This window comes from Canis lupus, chromosome 5, assembly GCF_003254725.2.
Source record: "Canis lupus dingo isolate Sandy chromosome 5, ASM325472v2, whole genome shotgun sequence".
Lineage (NCBI taxonomy): Eukaryota > Metazoa > Chordata > Mammalia > Carnivora > Canidae > Canis > Canis lupus.
Genome location: NC_064247.1, coordinates 44,824,437 through 44,848,273, shown reverse-complemented (window position 1 = coordinate 44,848,273; position 23,837 = coordinate 44,824,437). Strand labels below are relative to the sequence as shown.

The 23,837-nt window shown below is 35.5% G+C and overlaps 1 protein-coding gene across 5 annotated transcripts in view; it reads left to right on the top strand.

The window, feature by feature from the left end:
* The window catches only part of LEPR (leptin receptor), a 93,799-nt gene that overhangs the window by 45,913 nt on the left and 24,049 nt on the right, over positions 1–23,837 (top strand). For all 5 annotated transcript variants that reach the window (XM_025427997.3, XM_025427999.3, XM_025428000.3 and 2 more), the window contains 11 exons: positions 344–552; positions 5,213–5,358; positions 7,574–7,718; positions 13,133–13,423; positions 13,581–13,698; positions 15,924–16,123; positions 18,492–18,640; positions 19,665–19,824; positions 20,129–20,211; positions 21,420–21,636; positions 22,974–23,156. In XM_025427997.3, the coding sequence (XP_025283782.1) occupies positions 344–552; positions 5,213–5,358; positions 7,574–7,718; positions 13,133–13,423; positions 13,581–13,698; positions 15,924–16,123; positions 18,492–18,640; positions 19,665–19,824; positions 20,129–20,211; positions 21,420–21,636; positions 22,974–23,156 (1,901 nt within the window). The remainder of the gene's footprint in view (positions 1–343; positions 553–5,212; positions 5,359–7,573; positions 7,719–13,132; positions 13,424–13,580; positions 13,699–15,923; positions 16,124–18,491; positions 18,641–19,664; positions 19,825–20,128; positions 20,212–21,419; positions 21,637–22,973; positions 23,157–23,837) is intronic.

Below are 23,837 nucleotides of genomic sequence, written 5' to 3'. Positions count from 1 at the left end.
TGATAGTGACAAATATTTTCAATTTTGGTATGCCTGAAAAAAGCCTTTATTTCATGTTTATTTTGAAAGATATTTTGGGTATAGAGTTTTAGGATCGCAATTTTTCTTTCCTTTTAGTACTTCACTGTTGCTTCACTATTTTCTTCCTGCTATTATTTCTAATGGCTAACCTGCTTTAACCCTTTCTTTGTGTTTCTGATATAATGTACCCTGTTTTTTCTAGATGCCATTTAAGCTGGATGTCCAGAATAGTTCACCTCAGTTTGGATTTTTGTCATATAGTTTAAATAAATCCAGTCCTGTCACATCTGTGCTGATATTTAGCTCTTCCTTTTTCACATAGGCCTGAAGTTTTAGAAGAGTCACCTCCAGTCCCCCAGAAGGGAAGTTTTCAGATTGTTCCATGCAACTGCAGTGTTCATGACAGCTGTGAATGCCATGTGCCTGTGCCAACAGCCAAACTCAACCACACTCTTCTTATGTATTTGAAAATCACGTTGGGTGGAATAAATTTTCAGTCACCTCTAATGTCAGTTAAGCCCATAAATGTTGGTAAGTTGTGCATTAGAAAGGTAATAGATCTAAACATCAGTCATACAAACAGGTTAAATATTGTGTACAAAATTTTTCAATAGCTTATCTTACTTTGACCAATGTGGTAAGGACAGCAAATGTAGAACTGGGAATATTAAAAGCGGCTTCTAGAATGTTTTCACAGTAGTATAGATATCTCTGCAATTATAACTTCAGTTCTTTCTTTTTTAAAGATTTACCTATTTATTTTAGAGAGGGAGAGAGAGTGTGTGCAAGTGCGAGTGAGGGGAGAGGCAGAGAGAGACTTTTTAAGCAGATTCTTCACTGAGCATGCAGTCTGATGAAGGTCTTGATCTCATGACTCTGAGATCATGACCTAAGCAGAAACCAAGAATTGGACACTTACTTAACTGACTGAGTCATTGAGGCCCCCCCTTAAATTCTTTCTTAAGAACAGTTTTTCTTTCAGTCTTGGATCTGTCTAAATGATATGTATTATTTGGTTGTTACTTTTTCACTGGTCAGATAACAATTTCTAAAAGTAATTAGAAGTTTATTTTTTTATCTTTATTTTATACTTTTTTTTATTCCTTCAATAAATATTTCTTAGAAGCTCATGTATGTCAGCCACTGATCTAGGAGTTGGGGAAACAATGGTGAATGAGACAAAGTTCCTGCCTCAAAAACCAGAGACAAACAATAGTGAGCAGAGAGAAACAATAAAAAAGTAAACAACTAAATAATTTGCTATACAAATCTGATTGTAAGAAAAATCCAAATAGGTAGTGCCATCACATATTTTTAGTGCAAAGATTCTCAGTTTCTTTTGATCAGCTTGAACATATGATTACAAATGTGAATAATATAGGCCATGTTCACTTAAAATATTTAATTTATTAACTTACTTTTATATAGGTATGTATTTTATATATAACATATAACTTAACAGCGTTACTATTTTCCCTATTTCCTGAGACCATTATATATAAACTCTTTGCATGCATCTTAGCATCAGTAGATGTCTAGTGACACTAGAGCCACTTTTCCAAGTATCTCACACAAAGTTTTTCTACAAACTTCACTGTCATTTCCTTCTAAGTTACTGGGGATATGCCACTTTTTGAATCTGCATGACATCATATTTTAACATTAGGATTTTCAAATAATTTGTTCTCTAGGGTTATATTTGTGGTCTCTACAACATGATTAAAATGTCATCTAAGGAATTCTGTCATGAAGTTATACCACAGGAAAAATATATATGAAATTTATAAAATATTGTTATGTTCTCTTTTAAAAACTAATTCTGTCAGGTGATTTTTAGAAACATTTAGAGCCAAAATTTAATTAAATATTTAAAAAAATAGTTAAGAGAAGGTGCTATGATAGAGTTTGTAAGAAACTTAAATTTTGTCTTTTCCTCAGGAATAATATTTTTTTAAACATTATTTATTTATTCACGACAGACACACAGAGAGAGGCAGAGACACAGGCAGAGGGAGAAGCAGGCTCCATGTAGGGAGTCCGACATGGGACTCGATCCCAGGATCACACCTGGGCTGAAGGCGGCACTAAACTGCTGTGCCACAGGGGCTGCCCAGGGATAATCTTTTGAGAAAAAAAATTTTCCTTATACTTGGGCACATATGATAATGTCCTAAAATTTTAAGTGCCACAAAAGAAATAAGACATGGAGAGGGCCAGGTAGGTGTAAGGACTGTTATTTCAGCTATGGAGGTCAAAGAAGACCTGTTAAAGAGATAGCATTTGGGTTGAATGTAAAAAAGAGATAGCCATGCAAAAATCCAGAGCAAAAGGTGCCTCAAGCAGGAAAAATAGCACCCATAAAACCTCTGAAATGGACTGAGCTTGGAAGTTGGAGGAACCAAAGAGAAAACCTTTGTGCTTAGAGTGAATAAGGCAGGGGAATGTTTGGAAGATGTGGTCAGAGGTATTGGATTCAGGTCATATGGTAGGCCAGGCTATAGAGTTTAGATTTTATTCTAATTACAGGGGAAGTTTTGAACCAATAGAGTGGTATTTTCAGGTGTGTGTGTCTGTGTGTGTTTTGTCTGTGTGTATATTTAAAATTTACTTGACATGTGAAGAAGGAAATCAATGGGGAAAAGAAGAATAATAGTTACAAGACTGAAATCAGAAGGCTCAGACAGGAGGCTAACTGGAATGATCTAGCTGGTTTAGGAATGTAGCTGTAGAGAAGTAAAGAAATGATCATAGTTGAGATTCATTTGGGAGATGGGGCTGACCAAAATTTCTAGTGGATTGGGTGTAGAGTATGGGCAGAGAAGAACCAAGGATAACATTCAGACTTGGCCCTGAGCATGTCAGTGAATAGTGGTACCAGATACTAAGATGGGGAAATTTAGGGAGGATCAGGTATGTGACACATTATTTTTGAGATGCTTATAGATATCCAAGAGATGCTGAGTAGACAGTTAGACATATGATCGTAGAGTTCAGGAAAGATATATATGGGAGTATCTGGCATATAGATGTTTATGGGACTGCCTGAGATCATCCACTTAGAGTTCAGTGAGAGAAAGACTGAGGCAATCAGAGAGAAAAGAGGAGTAAAAGAGGTTGGTGGCCAGGTTGGTGGCCTGGAAGCCATGTGGAAACAGAGTGAGCAGCTGTGGAATGCCACTGACAAATGGAGTAAAATGCATCGGACAACTGGCATTGTATTTGGCAAAGGATGATGACTTTGACAGAGAAGTTTTGGTGGATTGCTGAGAAGGAAGACCTGATCACAGTAGGTTGATTAGGAAAATGGAACACAAAGTGGGGAGAGTGAGTAGTGCCAACTTTTTCAAGGAATAATACTCTGAAAGAAGCAGGTAGATGGCAGTATATCTAAGACTGGGGACATGGGTGATCCAGTGAATGATTTGTTTTTAGATTTCTAATATTAAGGTACATATGTATGCAGGCAGGAAATATACGATAGTTTATAATTTCATGATTTCTATTATTTCTTTATTTTATTTTAGTTTTTATTTGAGAGAGAGAGAGAGAGAGCACAAGCTGAGGGGAAGAGGCAGAGGGAGAGGGAGAAACAGACTCCCCACTGAGGAGGGAGCTTGATATAGGGCTCAATCCCAGGACGCTGGGATCATGACCTGAGCCAAAGGCAGCCACTTAACTAACTGAGCCACCCAGGCACCCCTAATTACATGATTTCTGTTTGATGTTTTTGTTTTGTTTTCTTTTTGATCATGAGAACTCAACTAATTTCACCTATTATTTCTAGACTTTAGTGTTTGTGCTTTAAAGTAACTAAAATTTATAATATGTCACATAAAGTAAAAGCTTTATAAATTTTGACTCAAGACAAAAACTATGTCTAAATTTTCGAAGATATAGTATGTTAATAATAATATGCCACTTTAGTTCTTGATAAATAAAATTTAAATCAGCCAGCATTTCAGTGTAATGATTATTTCTACATATGTTAAGTCCTGCTATTTAAAATCTTGAAAAAAACAGGGCAGCCCTGGTGGCGCAGCGGTTTAGCGCCACCTGCAGCCCAGGGCATGATCCTGGAGACCCTGGATTGAGTCCCACAGTCAGGCTCTCTGCATGGTGCCTGCTTCTCCCTCTGCCTGTGTCTCTGCATCTCTATGAATAAATAAATAAAATCTTAAAAATAAAATAAATAGAATCTTGAAAAAACAGAGATGCACAGAAAAGAGAAATGCATCATCTATTTTCTATCATTTTGGCATTTTGTTTCTATTTTATATATATTTGTAAATATACTTTTATTTGTTAATTTTAACAAATCAGGAACTAAAAGTATAAATGGTGTTTAATAAACTTTTAAAACTAAAAATCTTAAACATTTTCGGTATTCTTCTCCAATATGATTTTTAAAGGTTGCATAGATTTCCCTTATAGGGATAAACCATTATTTATTTAATCTTTTATTGTAAGAGGTTTACATTGTTTCTACAAATAATGTAAAGGTTATGTGTGTTTAAAACTATATACACACACGTACAACCTATAAACAAATGAATATTCATATATGAACACATGCATATACACATGAACTCAAATCATTTACCAAGTTAAACACATTGTTAGGCTAAGAAACTCTATCCACATTTCTGGTGACAAGCCAGGGCCTGCAAATGCTATGTTTATTGCATGTAAAATATGCATACTGTGGATTTTTTGAGTAGATGTGTCTAGATTATATTTCAAAGTTAATAGACTTGCTGAATTTTGCATGCATATTTGCATGCATTTTTGCATGCAAACTAAGTATGCATTTTCCAAGTACTGTCCTGCAAAATGCTGTTCTTTCTTGTCACCCACTAAATCAGTGTGTGAGTATGGTGGGGGAATTCTGGAAGTTTGGGGAATGCTAGGTTAAATAAGGTTAGCAGACATTTTTTACAGCAGGAATTTATGCTTATCAAAACAACCTCATTACTGATTTATACTTATTACCACTTGAGAGAGGAAATGGGTATACATGGGTTGCTATGGAAAGGTACAAGGAGACCTAATATTTTGCTTGTATAATTAGCCTTTGAATAAGGTCACCTTTTAAGTAGTTGAAAGAATGGGAAATGCTAAAAATTCATTTTGACTATATTTTATGATTATCATGAAAATTGCTTGACTTAAAAATGTTCTTTTTTTCCTTAAGTGAAGCCTGATCCACCATTAGGTTTGCATATGGAGATCACAGATACGGGCAATTTAAAGATTTCTTGGTCCAGCCCAACATTAGTACCATTTCAACTTCAATATCAAGTGAGATATTCAGAGAATTCTTCAACAAATGTGAGAAAAGTAAGTATATTTTAGAAAATAAAATGAAAAGTTGAGAAGCAAGTAAAGATGAGATGCTTTCTAAGTCTCATAGAAAATGCCCTTTGCAGGGTACCTGGGTGGCTCAGTGGTTGAGCATCTACCTTCAGCTCAGGTCGTGATCCTGGGGTTGTGCAGGCTCTGCATGTAGCCTGCTTCTCCCTCTGCGTATGTCTCTGCCTCCCTCTGTATGTCTCTTATGAATAAATAAATAAAATCTTAAAAAAAAAGAAAAAAGAAAATGCCCGTTGCATGCCAAATATACATGGTCCTTCTAGAGCAGAATCAACTGTAATTTAATATTATATCATTGGCTTTCATTTAAGATCAGCATAGGAAATGAACACCTGAACAGCATGTCTGCATCTTTGGTAAAATCCTTTTAGAAAAATTGTTTGATGTTGCACAATCTCTCTTACCTATGGATGCGTGTTATATGTTGAGGACTGTGACAAATTCTTCCCAGAATTTATTGCCAGAGAAGGTTCCTCTTCCAAAAAGAAGTTTACGTAGATTAGTATCTTTCTTTGTCTCTCCCTCTCCCTCTAGTTCCCTCTTCCTTACACACACAGCTAAATAACTACAGAAGTCCAGTTATAGAAACTTTAGTTAATAGTTATTTTTTTCACTTACAGAGCTCTGGTTTTTTATTTTACAATTCAAACTTAAAAAAAAAAAGATTTATTTGAGAGAGAGAGCAAATGGGTGGGGGGAGGGGAAGGGGAAGAAAGAAAATCCAAGCAGACTCCCCACTGAGTGTGGAGTTGTCCTATGACGCAGGGCTGGATGTCACGACCTTGAGATCATGACCTGAGCTGAAATCACGAGTCAGACACTTAACCAACTGAGCCACCCAGGTGTCCCTCAAACTTTTTTTTTTTATTGTTCAGTGTATTTATATACAGGCAGTGCTTTCATTTGTAATGAAAAGTGTGTGAAATTATTTTCTCATTCTTTCAGTATTTATTGAGTACCCACTAAGTGCTTGGAATTGTTCTATTTGCACCAGGATATACTGGATGGTAGAGCTAACTGGACAAAGGAGTTTGAGGGTACTGGTGCTATAGGTTTTAATATTAAGTGGAGATGAGGAAGACCTCATTGAGAAGGTGACATTTGAGTGAGGACTTGAAGGAGGTTGGTGATGTAGATATCTGGGGGAATTAGTTTCCAAATAGAGACAACAGCAAGTCAGAGACCCTTAAGCTGGATGAGAAGGGAGAGGCCGGGAGAGTGAGTGAGGGCAAGAGTAGCAGTGGATGAGTCAAAAAGGAATAGGAGAGGAAAAGGAGAAGGTCATGGACTATAGCATTTGTTATATAATTTGGAAGTAAACACCTGTCTTTTAAGCTCTGGGCCTATTTTTTTTTAAGATTTTATTTTCATAGAGAGCAGAAAAGGAATCCTTAGTGTCATGTAGGGAAAAAAAAAAAAAAAACAGAGGACAAGGCTGGAAAACAGAATTTATTTGCTAAGCAATTCTTAGTAGTGGTTGTTTTATGCAGAATTAGGTCTCTTAAATATTTTCCCTCTAGTTTTCAATCTGTATTTTGATTTATTATAGCTTATCTTTGGGTTCAGATTCTTGAAATTATTCATGCCCTCCTCTGTGACAGTTTCCTCTAGGAATGTTTATAATTCTCAGTCCATTCCTGCTCATCATTTTCTACCACATGTGTAATATAGATGTTAGCCGTGGCTTAAAACTCCCCATTGACTTTAGCCATACCTGTCAAATTTTGCAAGGTCAATATTCATTATCATTCAGTTAAAAATATCTGCTGATTGTCATTATGATTTTCTTCTTGCACTCATGGGCTACTTAAAATTTTATTGACAAAGGTGCAAACATTTTTTTTTTTAAGATTTTATTTTTTTATTCATGAAACAGAGAGAGAGACAGTAGAGACATAGGCAGAGGAAGAAGCAGGCTCCCTGTGGGGAGCCTGATGCAGGGACTCAATCCCAGGACCCTGGGATCATGACCTGAGACGAAGGCAGACGCTCAACCACTAAGCCCCCCAGGTGTCCCAACATTTGTTATTGGTTACTGATTTTGGTTAAATCCCACTGTGGCCAGCTAACTATTCTAAAGCCTTTAATTCTTTGAAATTTCTTAGGACTGCTTGTTCTCCATTTTGATAAAGGTTCTGTGTCAACTTGATGCTCTGATGTTTTCATTTTTCATGTTTAACAGGCTAATGAAATTGTCTCAGCTACATCTCTGCTAATAGACAGTGTGCTTCCTGGGTCTTCATACGAAGTTCAAGTGAGAGGCAAGAAACTGGATGGCCCAGGAATCTGGGGTGACTGGAGCACCCCTCTTATCTTTATCACACAAGGTAGGTTTTGTAAGAGTAGCTCCTATTTTTTTTTTATTTATTTATTTATGATAGGCACACAGTGAGAGAGACAGGCAGAGACACAGGCAGAGGAAGAAGCAGGCTCCGTGCACCAGGAGCCTGACGTGGGATTCGATCCTGGGTCTCCAGGATCACGCCCTGGGCCAAAGGCAGGCGCTAAACCGCTGCGCCACCCAGGGATCCCAAGAGTAGCTCCTATTGAGAGGAGAATATGCTTCCTGATTTCCTTTGGCCTATTATAAGCATCTTAAATTTTGTGGCAGTAAACCAAAAGAAGGGACACAATATTAATATTTTATTTAAATGTTGGCAGGTTAATTTGTGAATGAAAAACTTGTATAAGAGTTCCCATGTTTGTGTATCTTGCTGAATTACTCTTACCTATTCAAAATATAGGGTTAATAGAAAGGTTCCAAATTTACAAATTCAGAACATTACTGGTCTCAATATTTCCTTTATTTACATTTAAAATCAGATCTATTTATTTGACATAAATTTCAAATATTCAAATTTCATTTAATTATTACATTTATGTAATATAAGTAATAACATAATGAAATAATTCTTTTCACTACAGATGCTTGCTTTTGAGACTTTTCACTTACAATTTTCATATTTTTCAAGTTGTCTTTAACATCAGAGAAACTGTGGTTTATTCAATACTTTCTCATGAAGTTGAGGTGGTGTTTTACAAAGAGGCCCAGCCGCCTAAGAATAGTCCAGCCCTGTCATATGCTAACTTGTTACCCTAGGAGGACACTTCATGGTCCTTTGCCTACTTGTCTGATCTGTCAAAAGAGCAAAATTATTCCTACTGAAATTCATGCAGGTTGATTATGGGTATGTAGAGACAGCAAGTACCCTGTAAATCACTAAGCAGATAGTCAACATATTTAATGAAATAAATTTGTTTATTGTTTACTTACTATTTAAAAAGTACTGATCAGGGCTGCCTGGGTGGCTCAGTCAGTTAAGCATCTGCCTTGAGTTCAGGTCATGATCCCAGGATTTTGGGATCGAGACCCACATCTGGCTTCTTGGTCAGTGGGGAGCCTGCTTCTATCTCTCCCTTTGCCATTCCTCTCAGTTGTGCTCTCTACCTCTATCTCTCTGTCAAATGAATATATAAAATCTTTAAAAAAATTGATTAGTCAAAGAATCAGTAGCATTAGTGGTTTAAGAGCACTGACTTGGAGTCTGACAAAATATTATAGAACTTCAGGCCCCACCACTTATTTGAAAAGTTTCTTAACCTTTCTATGCCTTGCCTCAATTTTCCCAATTGCAAAATAGGAACATTCTTATAGGGATAGAATGAATCCTTGTACCAACTGTGCTCACTGCAGTGCCTAATCCTTCGTAATCACTCAATAAATAGTATCTGCAATCATAGTTTATAAATCCATAATCTCAATACTCAAAATCTCAGTATCTAATGAAGGTGAGAGGTTGACATGATACATAACTAATTGTATGAGCAAGCTTGTCAGAAGAGTTAACAAAGTACTAGGCAATAAGAAGGATTGGTTCTCACCAGGGAAGTCAAGAACCTTGTGTCAATGGATTTAGAAGACATGGATTTCTCATCACGATTCCTCAGATAATTATTGAACATCACAATGTGTGTGCTGACACCTCAGCTTCTGGAATTTTTCTAAGGAAGGTTACCTTTTCTACCTTCAGTGATTTATTGTTGATTAATTGGTCTTAATGAGCAGCTGTGAATTATGTAAAGAGGAATGAATTACAACATCAAATTTTAAAGAATGCCCAATGGAGGCTTTTTATAGTGGGATGGGGTAAAGTGGATGGCAGAGGAGGGAAGTAACCCTGACTCCCACTCTGAGTGGCCTGTGGCTTTCTGCCTTTACGTACCATCTGGTGAAATATTTCTCTTTCACAGGAAGATGGCTTTCTTCTTTATTTTACTTCTCTTTTTTTTTTAATTTTACTTCTTAATTAGATTAGAAAACCTACCCTGACTAAAGAAGAGGGAAATTCTAAAAGAATCTAATAATGTAATACGTGGGTACTGAATCACAGGTAAAAGGTATAACTAGATTCATACTTCCCTACTGAATAATAATACTAATAATAACAATAAAGATAGTTATGGGGTGCTTCCTGTGCTTCAAGCACTGCTCTAAGTACTTTACGTATATTAACATTTTATCCTCTCTATCCCCTGTGAGATAGGTACTAATATTTCCTTTTTATAAACAAAGAAATCAAGATTTAGAGAGGTTAAATAAATTGTAAAAGTCTAGAGCTGGCAGTCTCATTCCAGCGTTCATGTTTGTACGCACTAATACAGTGATGAGGTACACGATGTATATGTAGGCGCATTTTCTGGTGTCACTAAAAATTGATCCTGGGAACTAATAAGCAGTAAGCTTAATTACATAGAGCATTTCAGTGGAACACCTCATTTCCTTCATGATTCCTGATAAATGAGGTTTCAGTGTTGCTTGGGTTTTTCAGGTCTTAGGTTTGCTGAGTTGCCTTTAGAGCAGTTCCGATACTTCCAGCACTCACTGCACTGGAGGCTTGTTCTTGGATGGTGTGCACCAGTGAAGTATCTTTCTCCAAACTTGGGAGCTTCCTATTCTTTTGGACTTCTTTTTGGATCCTTCTCTCTTAAATCTAGGTATTTAATATTGTTGGATTATCCTCTGTTATCAACGGATGGGTCCTACAATGGCCTCCACCTAACAGAAACAGTCTAAGGTTGAGGCACTAACTTATTTAGAATGAATTAGCATACCTACTTTATTCATTTCCGAACATTTGGATGTTACTGATTTTTTTATTTTTTGCTTTTTGTTTTGAATAGAGGTTGTCTGATGTATCGCTGCCAGAGCAAACAGATGCTAATTATCAGTACCTTTATAGCTACTACTTTTTATTCATTGATTTATCAAAGCTTTCTCTACCAAGTGCACAATTAATGAAGCATTGACAGTTTTTAATCAAGGCAATCCTATGGATTTTTTGAAAATGAATTGGCTAGATTCTTTGTTTAGCTGTTGGGAGATCTTGGACTCTGAAGAAAATCCAGGACCTTACCGGAACTTAAGAAGTCCAAGAATATTGTACTTTAGTTATGCTGCATGCTGAAAATAAGTTTAGAAGTGCTGACTTCTTGTAATACGTTTCTTAATTGTATTCTTGTGCTGCCAAAGGAGAGGAGAAACAATTTCAACATTTCGTTCTAGACATTGCTGGTAATGCATTAGGGAAAATATTTTCCCCTTGAAGAAAAATAGGAAAACTGCTTTGAAAATTTAAAAATCTATTTTCTGGCACTATAATAAACACATTTTAAAGATTTTATTTATTTATTCATGAGAGACACACAAAGAGAGGCACAGACACAGGCAGAGGGAGAAGCAGGCTCCCTACGGGGAGCCTGATTCAGGACTCCATCCCAGGACCCAAGGATCATGCAGATGCTCAGCCACTGAGCTACCCAAGCGTCCCAATAAACACATTTTAAAATAACTTTAAAATGTTTTGACACATGATTTATGTTCATGTAAGTAACTCACTAATATCAATAGAATTTCTTTTAATGAAATTCTTAGTGTAGATTCTGCAAAAGTATTTCTTAGTCATGAGAAGAAAATTCTTATTTTATAAATGAAATATTGTATAGTATCTCACATGAGAATAAAATATACATTTATACTATTTTGAAAATCAAATATTTAACATTTACTTCCTACCAATTCCTATATATTCAATGTAGATTTTACAAAATCAAGTTTTTAATAACTTGTTTTTCTTCTTTTTAAGCTAATATTTTAGTATTTAATCATGCCAAATACTATGACTTTAACTGTATTTCTCAATTAAGCCTTACTTAGGCATTCAATTTTGAAGTGAAATGCCTTTTTTAGTATCTTTAAAAGATTCAGCTTAACTTTTGAAATCTTATTTATACTCTTAAAAAAAATAAATTAGGGATGGTTGAATGGCTCAGTCAGTTGAGCGTCTGCCTTCAGCTCAGGTCATGATCGCTGAGTCCTGGGATCAAGCCCCGTGTTAGACTCCCTGCTTGGCAAGGAGCCTGCTCCTCCCTTTCCCTCTGCTACCACCCCCTGACCCCCGACTCATGTACCTGCTCTCTCTCTCTCTCTCTCTCTGAGATAAACTCTTTAAAAAATAAAAAAAATAGATAAAAATTACTCTTAGACTTTTGAAGCAGTTCAGTAGTGAGATGTGTAGCATATTGAAGGTAGGTTAATGATCTTTCAGATCTGTGCTAGGTATGTGTGTAGTAAGCATTGTCCCAGTGAAGCCTGAGTGCCACCCTAGGCTAGGATTAAAAATCTAATGGACTGGCTTCTGCCAGTGACTTCATGCTACTAAAATTTTTCCTGTTTATGCTTGACTATAGACATTCAAAGTACAAATGTTTTGTATAGGTTGTAAATATAAAGACTGTTATTATAAAAAAACTTAAATAATAAGAACCAATGAAATTTTTTGTTTTTGTTTTGGGGGCAATCCAGACGATATAAATGAAAACAGATACTCATATTCTTTCATCAGAAAATGGCCTACCTTAAATTTTACAACTGAAATATACTGTTTTTATAATGCATTGTAGCAGAAATAATTTCTTCTGTGTAAACAATCATTACCTTCTATTCTGTTTCTAAACTAAAACTATAGGCAAGCTATGTTTCCAACAATAGGGGGCTGGAAAAAGTAGTATGGAATAGTATAGAGGCCTTAAAAATAATATTTTAGAAAAATATTGGTTCTCTTTGTCCTTAACCACAGCATATTGGTGTTAACTAACTTAAGATATTACAGATCAGTATTTACAGTGTTTCCTGTTTTGGTGCTTTGGTACAGCATTGATTTTACATATCCCTAACTGGTTTTCTTATTTAAGGCTATTTCTCTACTCTACCTGTTTATTTGAAATTTTCATATATCCAAATGAAACAATATCAACCACCATTTATTCTTCAGGTTTTTGCCTTATAGTGATTTGATTCAAGAACTTGCCCTAAATTTCACTGATTCTTAATGCAGATGATGGAAAACGTGTCATAGTGGAATTAAATTATATTTATTTGAATGAATTTTCTGCCTATCAATTAGCAAGTGACAGTTATGCATTCAAAGATATTTTATAATAAGTCTGTATGTTTAGAAAATACTGAAGATATTTTTGATGTTCAAGTCCTTTGGGAATAGGAGTGCCTGCAATTCCATAACCAGGCAATTACAGTTACACAGTCTCTTGGTACACTCATTTTATTTTTGGCAGTGTGATCTTGAATGCATTATGAATCTTTTCACATAGCGTAAATTCCTAATGGGATGATGGGATGTTTTTGGTCTTCCTCTGATATTTTCCCTTTCTTCTCATACTGCAGATGTCATATACTTTCCACCTAAAATTCTGACAAGTGTCGGGTCTAATGTTTCTTTTCACTGCATTTATAAAAGTGAAAACAAGATTGTTTCCTCAAAAAAGATTGTTTGGTGGCTGAATTTAGCTGAGAAAATTCCTCAAAGCCAGTATAACATGGTGGGTGACCGTGTTAGCAAAGTTACTTTTCCAAATCTGAATGCTACCAAGCCTCGAGGGAAGTTCACCTATGATGCAGTGTACTGCTGCAAGGAGCAGGAATGCCACCATCGCTATGCTGAATTATACGTGATTGGTAAGAATACTGAACTTCTCTTCATTTTCTTCCACAAGCAAATTGTTATGATAGGCCCTATGTTAGAGTCCCATTGATAATGTAAGGAAATGTGATTTTCATTAAAAATTGTTTGATGTTTTTGCTTTGTATTAATATTTTAATGTGTTTTAAATAGATGTCAATATCAATATATCATGTGAAACTGATGGGTACTTAACTAAAATGACTTGCAGATGGTCAACCAATGCAATCCAATCACTCGAGGGAAGTACTTTGCAGTTGAGGTATCATAGGTATGTATTGTTTTTGCTGTTTTCTTTTTCTGTGGCTATGGTGAGATAAGACTTTCTGTAGAAATATCATCATAACAGTCCTCTAGTAGATGTTCTTCCTGAAAGAGAAAGATGGAATCTACTTGATTGGAAAACATTTGAGGGATTAAATAAATTGGTGGCTTTTGAAAAAATCCACATTGAGGTAAAAAGTGTAGTTTTTTACCTCAAATTATTTTTTTCTGATAATTGATTAATGTCCCATAATTGCATTTTAACTACAGAATGAAATCCAGGAAAAACTGGCTTCTGTACATTTTAATTTGACTTAGAGAGTTGACCAGAGGAGAATAGCAATGATTGTAGAAGTCCAATGTCATTTGCTAAAGATTAATATTTTGGAAAAAAGCCAGAGGTAGTAGTGCAAAGATTGTGAGAGATAATATCAATACTTTTAGAAGTAAAAAAAGATTAAGAAAGAAACATTAAGGAGTAAAGTGTTATAATAAAAAGTAATTTGTGCTTGTTTATTTTTACCCTTCTCTGTTTTGAAAAGAATTCAAGGCATCATCTTCCTATAGTATCATCTGAAATAATAGCACTCTTGATTAGGAGACAGTAGATACATTTTTATTTTTATAATCTCTCATAGTGGTTTTCAATTATGTGTACTGTTCTCAAACACCCTGTCTTAAATTGTGTTTGTATTGGGGGTCTTCCAGTTTGTATCACTTGTCCTCATTTATTTTTAAAATCTAAGTTTTCTACTTGAAAAACAAATCCCCTTCCTCAAATACTGCAGTCTGAATTCTATTCCTAAAGTGACCAGTCTTTTCTTATGTAGCATTAGAAAAACTGGGGCCATTTCTACATTTCTTACATGGGAGTAATAGCTAACTTCATCCTACCTGATATGAGTATTTTAAAATCAATAGAATATTTATGGGATTCCATTTTACTTTTATAATCTGTCTTTACTTTCTTTCCATGACATTTTTCACATTAAAAAAGGTGTTTGTGGATGACCATCACATAAGCTCTGTGCATCATTTATCTTGCTAACATTTACAGAAGAACTACAGAGGCCCCTGCATGTAACTCGGGCGGGTGTTTTAACCTCTTTAAGCTTAGATTTCCTTGTCTGTAACCTGGAGAGAATAATAGAACTTACAGGATTTCTGCAAGAATTAATGATATATTTCATTTAATTATAATTGATAGAATTTCTACAGGTAAATTTTCAATAAATGGCTGTTGCTGTCATGATGACAAAGACACTAACCTTTGCGTTCCAAGTGGAGTATTAACTGTGCTTCGGTACATGGTCACGATTCTTCTTACCCTCAGAGGACTCTTCGAGCCTTATTCTCTTCTCTTCCCCCCACCCCCCAGCACTCATTCATGCACACACCCCAATGATTGTAATTTTGAGGAGATGAGCAGGGAAAATGTCACAAAAAATGGAAAACGAGAAACAGAAGAATATACATTTTTCATTTTCTTGTAACCTCCTTACAGCATTTATGGAAACAGTAACTGCAATTTTAACCATTTAAATGCCATATTCAGAGCAAATAGTGGCAGCAGGGCTACTTCAAAGAAAAAGAGAAATGCTTTGTATGTTCTGGGGTGGAGTGTGGATCAGGACAGTTATAAAAATTACTTTCTTAATTTTCTTCTCTGAGAAAATGTGTTATATATCTAACCATATGATTCAGATATGAATCAAGAATTGGTATTATTTTCATCATATTGCTTTGAACTAGAAAATATTAGGACATTATCAATTAATCTATATTTTACTATCAATTATGTCTTCAATTTGTGGTGGAATTTAATTCCTATTTAAAGAGTAAGGGATTTATCTTTTTTCCCAACAAAGGGGACACCAATTGGTAATGTTCCCAGTAATACTTGTGATCTATACATTTAAAATGGCATCACTTATGCATAATGTTAGCTTAACTTTCAAAGTGTTGTAGGATCTACCTCTAATTGGATCCTTATCTCCTTGTTAGAGCAATGCCATTTATTTTATTTGCATTTCCACTTAGTACAATAAAATATTTAAAGGTTTATTGTCTATTTTTAGGGACAGATATAAAATTGTGATATAGCTGGGAATCCAAAAATGCCTTTCCAATAAGAACATTTATTTTAGATGGAACAGACACTATGGTATTCTCAAATATCTTACTGCTTTCATCAATGTTGTATATTAACTGACTGTTCTCATATCTTTTAAGGAGCAGCCTTTACTGTTCTGATGTTCCATCTATTCATCCCATATCTGAACCCAAAGATTGCCATTTGCGGAGGGATGGTTTTTATGAATGCATATTTCAGCCAATCTTTCTATTATCCGGCTATACAATGTGGATTAAAATCAATCACTCTTTGGGTTCACTTGACTCTTCACCAACGTGTGTGGTTCCTGATTCCGTGGGTATGTCAAACTGTGTTGTGTGTCTTCATTTTTACTAGCAGATTTGGATTCAAGTTAACTCATGGAAACTGTTGTGTTTTACCATTTTTTGATTACACAATATTTAAACATTTTTTTCATGTTTACAGTGGAATTGAGAAGACAAGCAATCTTACAAAGTTATGTCATTTTTATTTTATTTTAAGTTACATATAGCACAATATTATTGCCATAGGAATATTTTCAGCATATAATCTGGTGAGTTATATTGATCATTAGGAATAAAATTTAGCAGTAATATTATTCTAAGTAATGCAGTGCTTTGTTTTTCTCTTAATATACTTGTGAAAACATTTGGTGTTTTCAATTTAAAAATTTAATTTGGGTATTGTGATGGATTTTGTAATCTGAGTAGTAAACCCAAGGGTTTAATTTGTGAGGTTATGTAGGATGCAGAAGGATTCAAAATAACTAAAGTCTGAAGAAGAGAAAATAGATCAAGGATGATGATATCCATCATGATACTTTACTCTTTTAAAAAGATATGTTAATTTCAAAGTTAAGAGCTCTTGAAGTAAATAATATATTCTTCCAATATTGCTGAGAAATCTTTGAGAAATGACCCATTTATGATTATACAACAGAGGTAAAAGAATATCTTTTGGTGCTATATACTGTTTTGTTGAGAAATTAAGCCAGAAATCAATATTTGATTCATTATATTTTCAAATAGTTAGTATACATCTGAATTAAAACTTATATTTTGTTAAATATAGCCTAAAATCATAATTGTTACGGTTTTAAAAATCACTATAGAGTCCCAATTAATTGATTTTCCACATCGCTCCCCCCCCCATGCTATTTAGTTTGATTACATTTAAAGTGATTTTAGTGTAAGCAATACTTCTCTGGAACTGAACATCTTGGGACAGCAGAAAACCCTTCTACTACTCTCTACTCCACAAATATGCACAGATGTAATCTCACATGTAAGATGTGACAAATGCAACATGGATTCAGTTCTATCTGCTATCCAAACCTTCAATGTTATTCTTTTCAGTACTACAATAAGGAGTTCGATTCTATTAACTACTTAGTACTAGAAAACAATGTGGAGATTCAAATGCCAGCTCAATCTGTTACTACTTTGTGAACAGGGGCTAGACATGTATGTAAGTGCTCTGTGACTATTTTATCACCCATAAAACGTGAAAAGCTCCTCCTACCTTCCCAGTGTGTGTGTTGTGGGGATCATGCAAACTCTTGTACTTTAAGCATCCTTTCCATAAACTAGATATTCATGGATTATATCCATATGACATCTGTATGATTCAGTTGAGTACAATCTTAGTGTCTCTCAAACATACATAGTTTTTCTGAGGAGAAATTATCTTTCCAGGAGACAAAATGCGTGTCATCTTACTGTTGGTGAAGAATGTCTTCTTCATATGTGAAGAATTGAATAAGTATGAGAACTCTTATAGTAATGAGAAAGTTTAGGGGTTTTGGTTATCAACAGTCTAAGGTATTATTGATGAAGTCCAGAGCTTCAGAGTTCACACTAGTGTACTCTGGGACTTTGGGACATTTAGTTCCCAAATACGTTGAGTTTGCTTATTTTTTTTTTTTGAGTTTGCTTATTGTCTTTTACTTTTTAATTTTTTTTGAAAGCTCTTGCCCTTCTGATCATCTTTGCCTCTATCTCTGTCCTTCAAAAGCCTCTTTTCCTTAGATGATAGAGAACCAGGGCTTTACTCTATAAGACTATCTCGACCATGGCCTAGAAATACTTAATAATAGAACTGTTTGAAATTCGCACATGTGGAAATGAATGCAATGTGTGTTATATTTTTCCTTTTATTAAAGCTCTATGTAGAACAGAGTATGCTATCGATACTTAGATGTTCAGTATGGAATCTTTTGCATGCAGAACTAATGGCTCAGTTTCTGTTACTTGCAGAGTGACATGGTCAATGTATTGATTTTTTTTATCAATCTATTTGCAAAATAGAGATAATCCTTTTTTATGTGTCACATAAAATTATAGGAGATCAAGTGAGATAATGAATGAGAAAGCTTTGAGAAAGAGATATTGCTTTACAAATACTGAGTATAAGGGTACCTGAGTGGCTCAGTTGGTTAAGCATCTGCCTTCAGCTCAGGTTGTGATCCCAGGGTCCTGCTTCTCCCTCTCTCTCTACCTGCCACTCCCCCTGCTTGTGTGCACACACTCTCTTTGTCAAATAAATAAAATAAAATCTTTTAAAAAGTAAGTAAGTAAATAAATAAATAAATGTTGAGTATCAAAGTTCTAACATCATAGTGACATTTTAAAGATATTGTCACTGTTTAAATTTCTGTTACATTATACTATTTTTAAAATTTCTAGTGAAACCGCTGCCTCCATCCAGTGTGAAAGCAGAAATTACTGTAAAAATTGGATTATTGAAAATATCTTGGGAAAAGCCAGTCTTTCCAGAGAATAATCTTAAGTTCCAGATTCGCTACGGCTTAAATGGAAAAGAAGTACAGTGGAAGGTACCTTTTACCTAGAAATGTCTTCAGCTTGCCTCACTAAATGTTATTTCTTACAACTATTTTAATAACTGTATTGCATAAGATTTATTTTATTGACATAAAAGTACATCTTCCTGTATTCTGTAACCATTTTTGTTAAATAGATTGCTTTAGGGTCTAACTCTTCTAAGGAATGACATTTCCTGCAATCCATCATTTCCCAAAGTGAGTGTGATCCCATAAAGTATTCCTTGACAAAAGATTGCATGGCTGAATCAACTTAGGAAACCCGGCATCCCTAAGTGTTCCTAGTACAGAATCACATTATGTTACATATTAAAGGTTCAGAGAGGTCCTGCATTAAAGAAGCATTTGTGAATTTATTTGTGACTTTTGTTTCATCCTGTGTTTCACAATTTCATTTTACTAAGGAACCCTTTTTCCTTTAACATCTAATAATATTCTTTAGTACATGCATGTTCAATGAGATACTTTTTTGGAAGAAGCTGCTTTAATCAAACAACCCAAATCACGTCTATAGTGGTAAGCGTGCTATGATGACTGGCCACATCAGTTTTTAGATGGCAGTCTGTGAAGATCCAGAAATATCAGGAATCCTAACTATGTCATTAGGTAATAAAGATTTTAGCTGAAAGGAATGTGACAGCTTACCAGCTTATTGAGGAGACTAAATATCAGAGATACCACTATGTAACCACTAGGTTAAAATTACTGTGAGTTTTTGTGGCTAGAGGATTAGTGGACAGAGATTAGTAGCAGAGTTAAGAGTGACTGGAGAGTGAGGCTGCCTGTAGGCCAGTCCAGATCTTGTCCTGAAAAGGAAACAAGATGACTAAGACAATCCTTAACTTGAAGAAACTCATAATCCAAGCCTACTACAAATATCTCTCAAGCCAGAAAACACAAAATCAGGTCTTTCTGAGTTTTGGCATAGTATTAAGGTTGTACGTAGAATGCAGTTCAGGACCTGTTAGCTACGTAGGTGATAGTAATGATTAGTCTAATGTTTGGCCTTACTTTACAGATGTATGAGGTGTATGATGCAAAATCGAAATCTGCCAGTGTCCCGGTGCCAGAGCTGTGTGCAGTCTATGCTGTTCAGGTGCGCTGTAAGAGGCTGGATGGGCTGGGATATTGGAGTAATTGGAGTAGTCCAGCCTACACAGTCATCATGGATATAAAAGGTCTGTAGAGATTCTGTAAATGTGTCTTAAAAATGCACAAGGGTGGGATCCCTGGGTGGCGCAGCGGTTTGGCGCCTGCCTTTGGCCCAGGGTGCGATCCTGGAGACCCGGGATCGAATCCCACGTCGGGCTCCCTGCATAGAGCCTGCTTCTCCCTCTGCCTATGTCTCTGCCCCTCTCTCTGTGACTATCATAAATAAATAAAAATTAAAAAAAAAAATGCACAAGGGTGTGTTTCAAATATGACTAAAAAAGGTTCCTTCCGAAAACATGTATACAACCTAGGCTGCTTGTTGTTTTGCAGTTCCTACCAGAGGACCTGAATTTTGGAGAATGATTGATGAAGATACCTCCCGAAAAGAGAGAAATGTTACTTTACTTTGGAAGGTATTCCTACTTTTTATATTATTCTTAAATTTAATTTTTATAAAAAAAAAATTTAATTTTTATACTCATAAAAGATTTACTTTGTTGTTCGGAATCCTGTCATTTTTAGGCTCTGCAGCCCCACATTTTGTTTTCGTTGTGAGATATGATTGCAGAGAGCTATGAGGAGAGGGCCCAGGCACAGAGGGAGGGAACTTCATTCTGTTCTCAGCTGAACATATTAGAGCTCAGTCAGCATTATTTTGTAAAAGTCACTTAGACTCTTCAGCCTCAGTTTCCTGATATAGGGCTGGACTGGATTATGCTTACTCAAATCTTACTCCTCACCTACCCAGATTGTTCCACACCCTGCAGGGATACACGTATATGTGTTTGTATTTTTTTTGTTGTTGTTATTATTTTTGACTTAGAAGATTCTTGGTGACAAAAAAATATATTGAGAGGCACTGTTCCAGTTTATTGTAGAGAGTCATTTTCTGTAGGTTTATAAGGGACTGAAAGCCCTTAATCTTATTTGAAACAGGTGATGGTAATGTGGCAAGTGGGGCATATTGTTAATACTCTGTAGATTGGAAGAGCAGAATTGGACTAGGCATATATTTTAAACTGGAATCATCAGTGATCTGGTATGATTTTTTTAAACTATGGGACAGAAATTCTGGGGTGCGATCAATATACACAATTCTGATAGCTTCTGCAACTTGAATTAGCAACAGATTAGAAGAAAACAAATGATAAATCTTACTGGGATTAACATAAATGATGATGAACATCTTTTCAGCTCTTTCTTGTTTATAGAACTAGAGTGTTATTCCTTGTTTGCTTTTTCAATGAGGAAACTCTTGACTCCTTGTTGTTCTCTCTTTTCTCTAAAATTAGTGTGAAACTTCTTGGCATGAAAGTGTCCTAATTGTATCCATACTTAATTATCTTTAAATGATTTATTCTCTGAGACTTAAGGGAAAAAAATAAAAGGAAGAAAATAAATCTCCTGTGTTCCATACCCACCCAGATGCCTTTATTGCATCAGTGGTCAGAGAGGGATCCTATCCTACCTCACCATCCCATCCCTCAGCCTTGAACTAGACAGGGCTTGTCCTGGTCTGACCCTGCCTCCCAGTGGGGAATGTATAAGAAGAATTCATGAGCTTGGTTGGTATAAAAAGCACTGGAGCCCTTAAACTAATCAATTTTTATGTTTACTACAGCCTCTGATGAAAAATGACTCATTGTGCAGTGTGAGAAAATATGTGGTAAAACATCATACTTCCCGCAATGGAACATGGTCAGAAGATGTGGGAAATCACACTAAATTCACTTTCCTGTGGACAGAGCAAGCACATTCTGTTACAGTTCTGGCTGTCAATTCAATTGGTGCTTCTTCTGTGAATTTTAATTTAACATTCTCATGGCCTATGAGCAAAGGTAAGAAAGGATGCAGGGTAGTAAACCTATGCCCCTTTTAGTATTTAATCTTTACATAATCCTCCCATTCTAAATGATCTCCAAGAAACCTGCAATTCTCTGAATCTGAGAGACTCTTCTTTTCTGAAAAATAGCAATGCAGATTGTACTCTGATGATGTAATATGGTCCTTGAGTCTTCATGTGATAGAACCATGTTGAAATAGTATTATGATAAATAAGAATATTCTAGCAAATCTGATACTTAAACCTTTTAGATCAATGGAAAATGTATGTAAATCAATCTCTTCCCTTGTCTCTCTCTGTGTGTATATATATGTATAAATAAGTACATGGACATGTGTGGGTTATATTTATTACATATATGTAATAGTATTATATATTATATGGATATAAGTAATTGCTCAGACTTGAAAATTAACCTGTACTTCATTTAATAAGAGTGGTGAACCTTCTTTCATTAATTTTGTTATATTTGATTAACTAGAGAATTGAGAACTACCTTTAGTAGGAGTTTCTAATCTGGATTACATATTCAGAGTGTAATTTTGTAATGAAAAATTCAAATCTTCTGTACCTCTACTAATCTCTTCCATGAAGTCTTTGCTTATTGCTTTAATGAGATATGTCCTAAATCAAGGTGCTTCCTACCTTTCTTAAGGTATTTTATATCTTGCCTTACATTATGATTACTTTTGTACATATGTCATAAGCTTCTTGTAAGTTCCATAGCACTTGTGCAATGTTTTACATTTAAAATATTTTCAACTAGTATGTTTTAGAAATATTTATTGACTGCTGCACTGTGTTAGGTGGTGGGAATTCCAATGTGAGAAAAAGTGTAACAGTCTCAGCATTCAGAAACCATTCAGAAACCAGCAGAAAATCCCGAAAGGCTGGGAGGTAGCCTGAGGCTTGGCCCAGACATGATAGGCAGTTTATCCTCACATGTGGAGATCCAGTGGAGGCTTTTACATGGGACTCTGTGGAGGGTGTTAAATAATCAGATTTGTTTGAAAGCTCAACTCTCTTAGCAGGAAAGAAGAGTTTGGAAGGAAGTAGAGGGTGAATAGGCTTGTGCAGTATTCCAGTGGAGAGCAACTTTCTTGCCTCTATCCAAAAAAATCCCATTTTGGTTTTTCCTCCATGGCATATGTTCCCACATCTTTCTGCATATGTGACTCTGTAGTATAAAAATAATTGCATTGTATTTACTGATGTAGATCTTAGCTTTCTCTTCCTTTACCCTTTCTCCAATAGATATATGCGCCTCAAATGTATTAGATTTTTTAAAATTAATTTTGAATTTAAAAACAAATTTCCTTCTTTTCCCCTCAGTAAATACTGTGCAGTCACTCAGTGCATATCCTTTAAACAGCACTTGTGTGCTTCTTTCCTGGACGCTAACACCCAGTGACTACTATCTGACGTATTTTATTACTGAGTGGAAAATTCTTAATGAAGACAGTGAAATCAAATGGCTTAGGATCCCTCCATCTGTGAAAAAGTATTATATCCACGGTAAGTTTGCTGTGCTTTAATAAGTTTCTCTTATGGATTAGCATGAGCGTGATTATTAATTTAAGTAAGATAGCCAGTTAATGAAAACTTCAAAAATATAGATGATAGTACCATCTTACCACATATAATTCTATCACTTTTTTAAAAAAAGATTTATTTATTTATTTATTTATTTATTTATTTATTTATTTATTTATTTATTAGAAACACACACACAGAGAGAGAGAGAGGCAGAGACACAGGCAGAGAGAGAAGCAGGCTCCATGCAGGGAGCCTGATGTGGGACTCGATCCCGGATCTCCAGGATCACACCCTGGGCTGCAGGCGGCGCTAAACCGCTGTGCCACCGGGGCTGCCCCTATCACTTTATAATAAACATTCAATTCTGTTTCATTTGATCCTTTTTTAAAAAAAATTATATTTATTTATCATGAGACACACACAGAGAGAGAGAGAGAGAGAGAGAGAGAGAGAGAGGCAGAGACACAGGCAGAGGGAGAAGCAGGCTCCATGCAGGGAGCCCGACATGGAACTCGATCCCAGGTCTCCAGGATCATGCCCTGAGTTGAAGGCTGTGCTAAACCACTAAGCCACGTGGGCTGCCCTCATTTGATCCTTTTAAAATATTTTACACAGTTGTAATCATATCATCTATCACTTTTCTTCTAATTTGTTCATTTG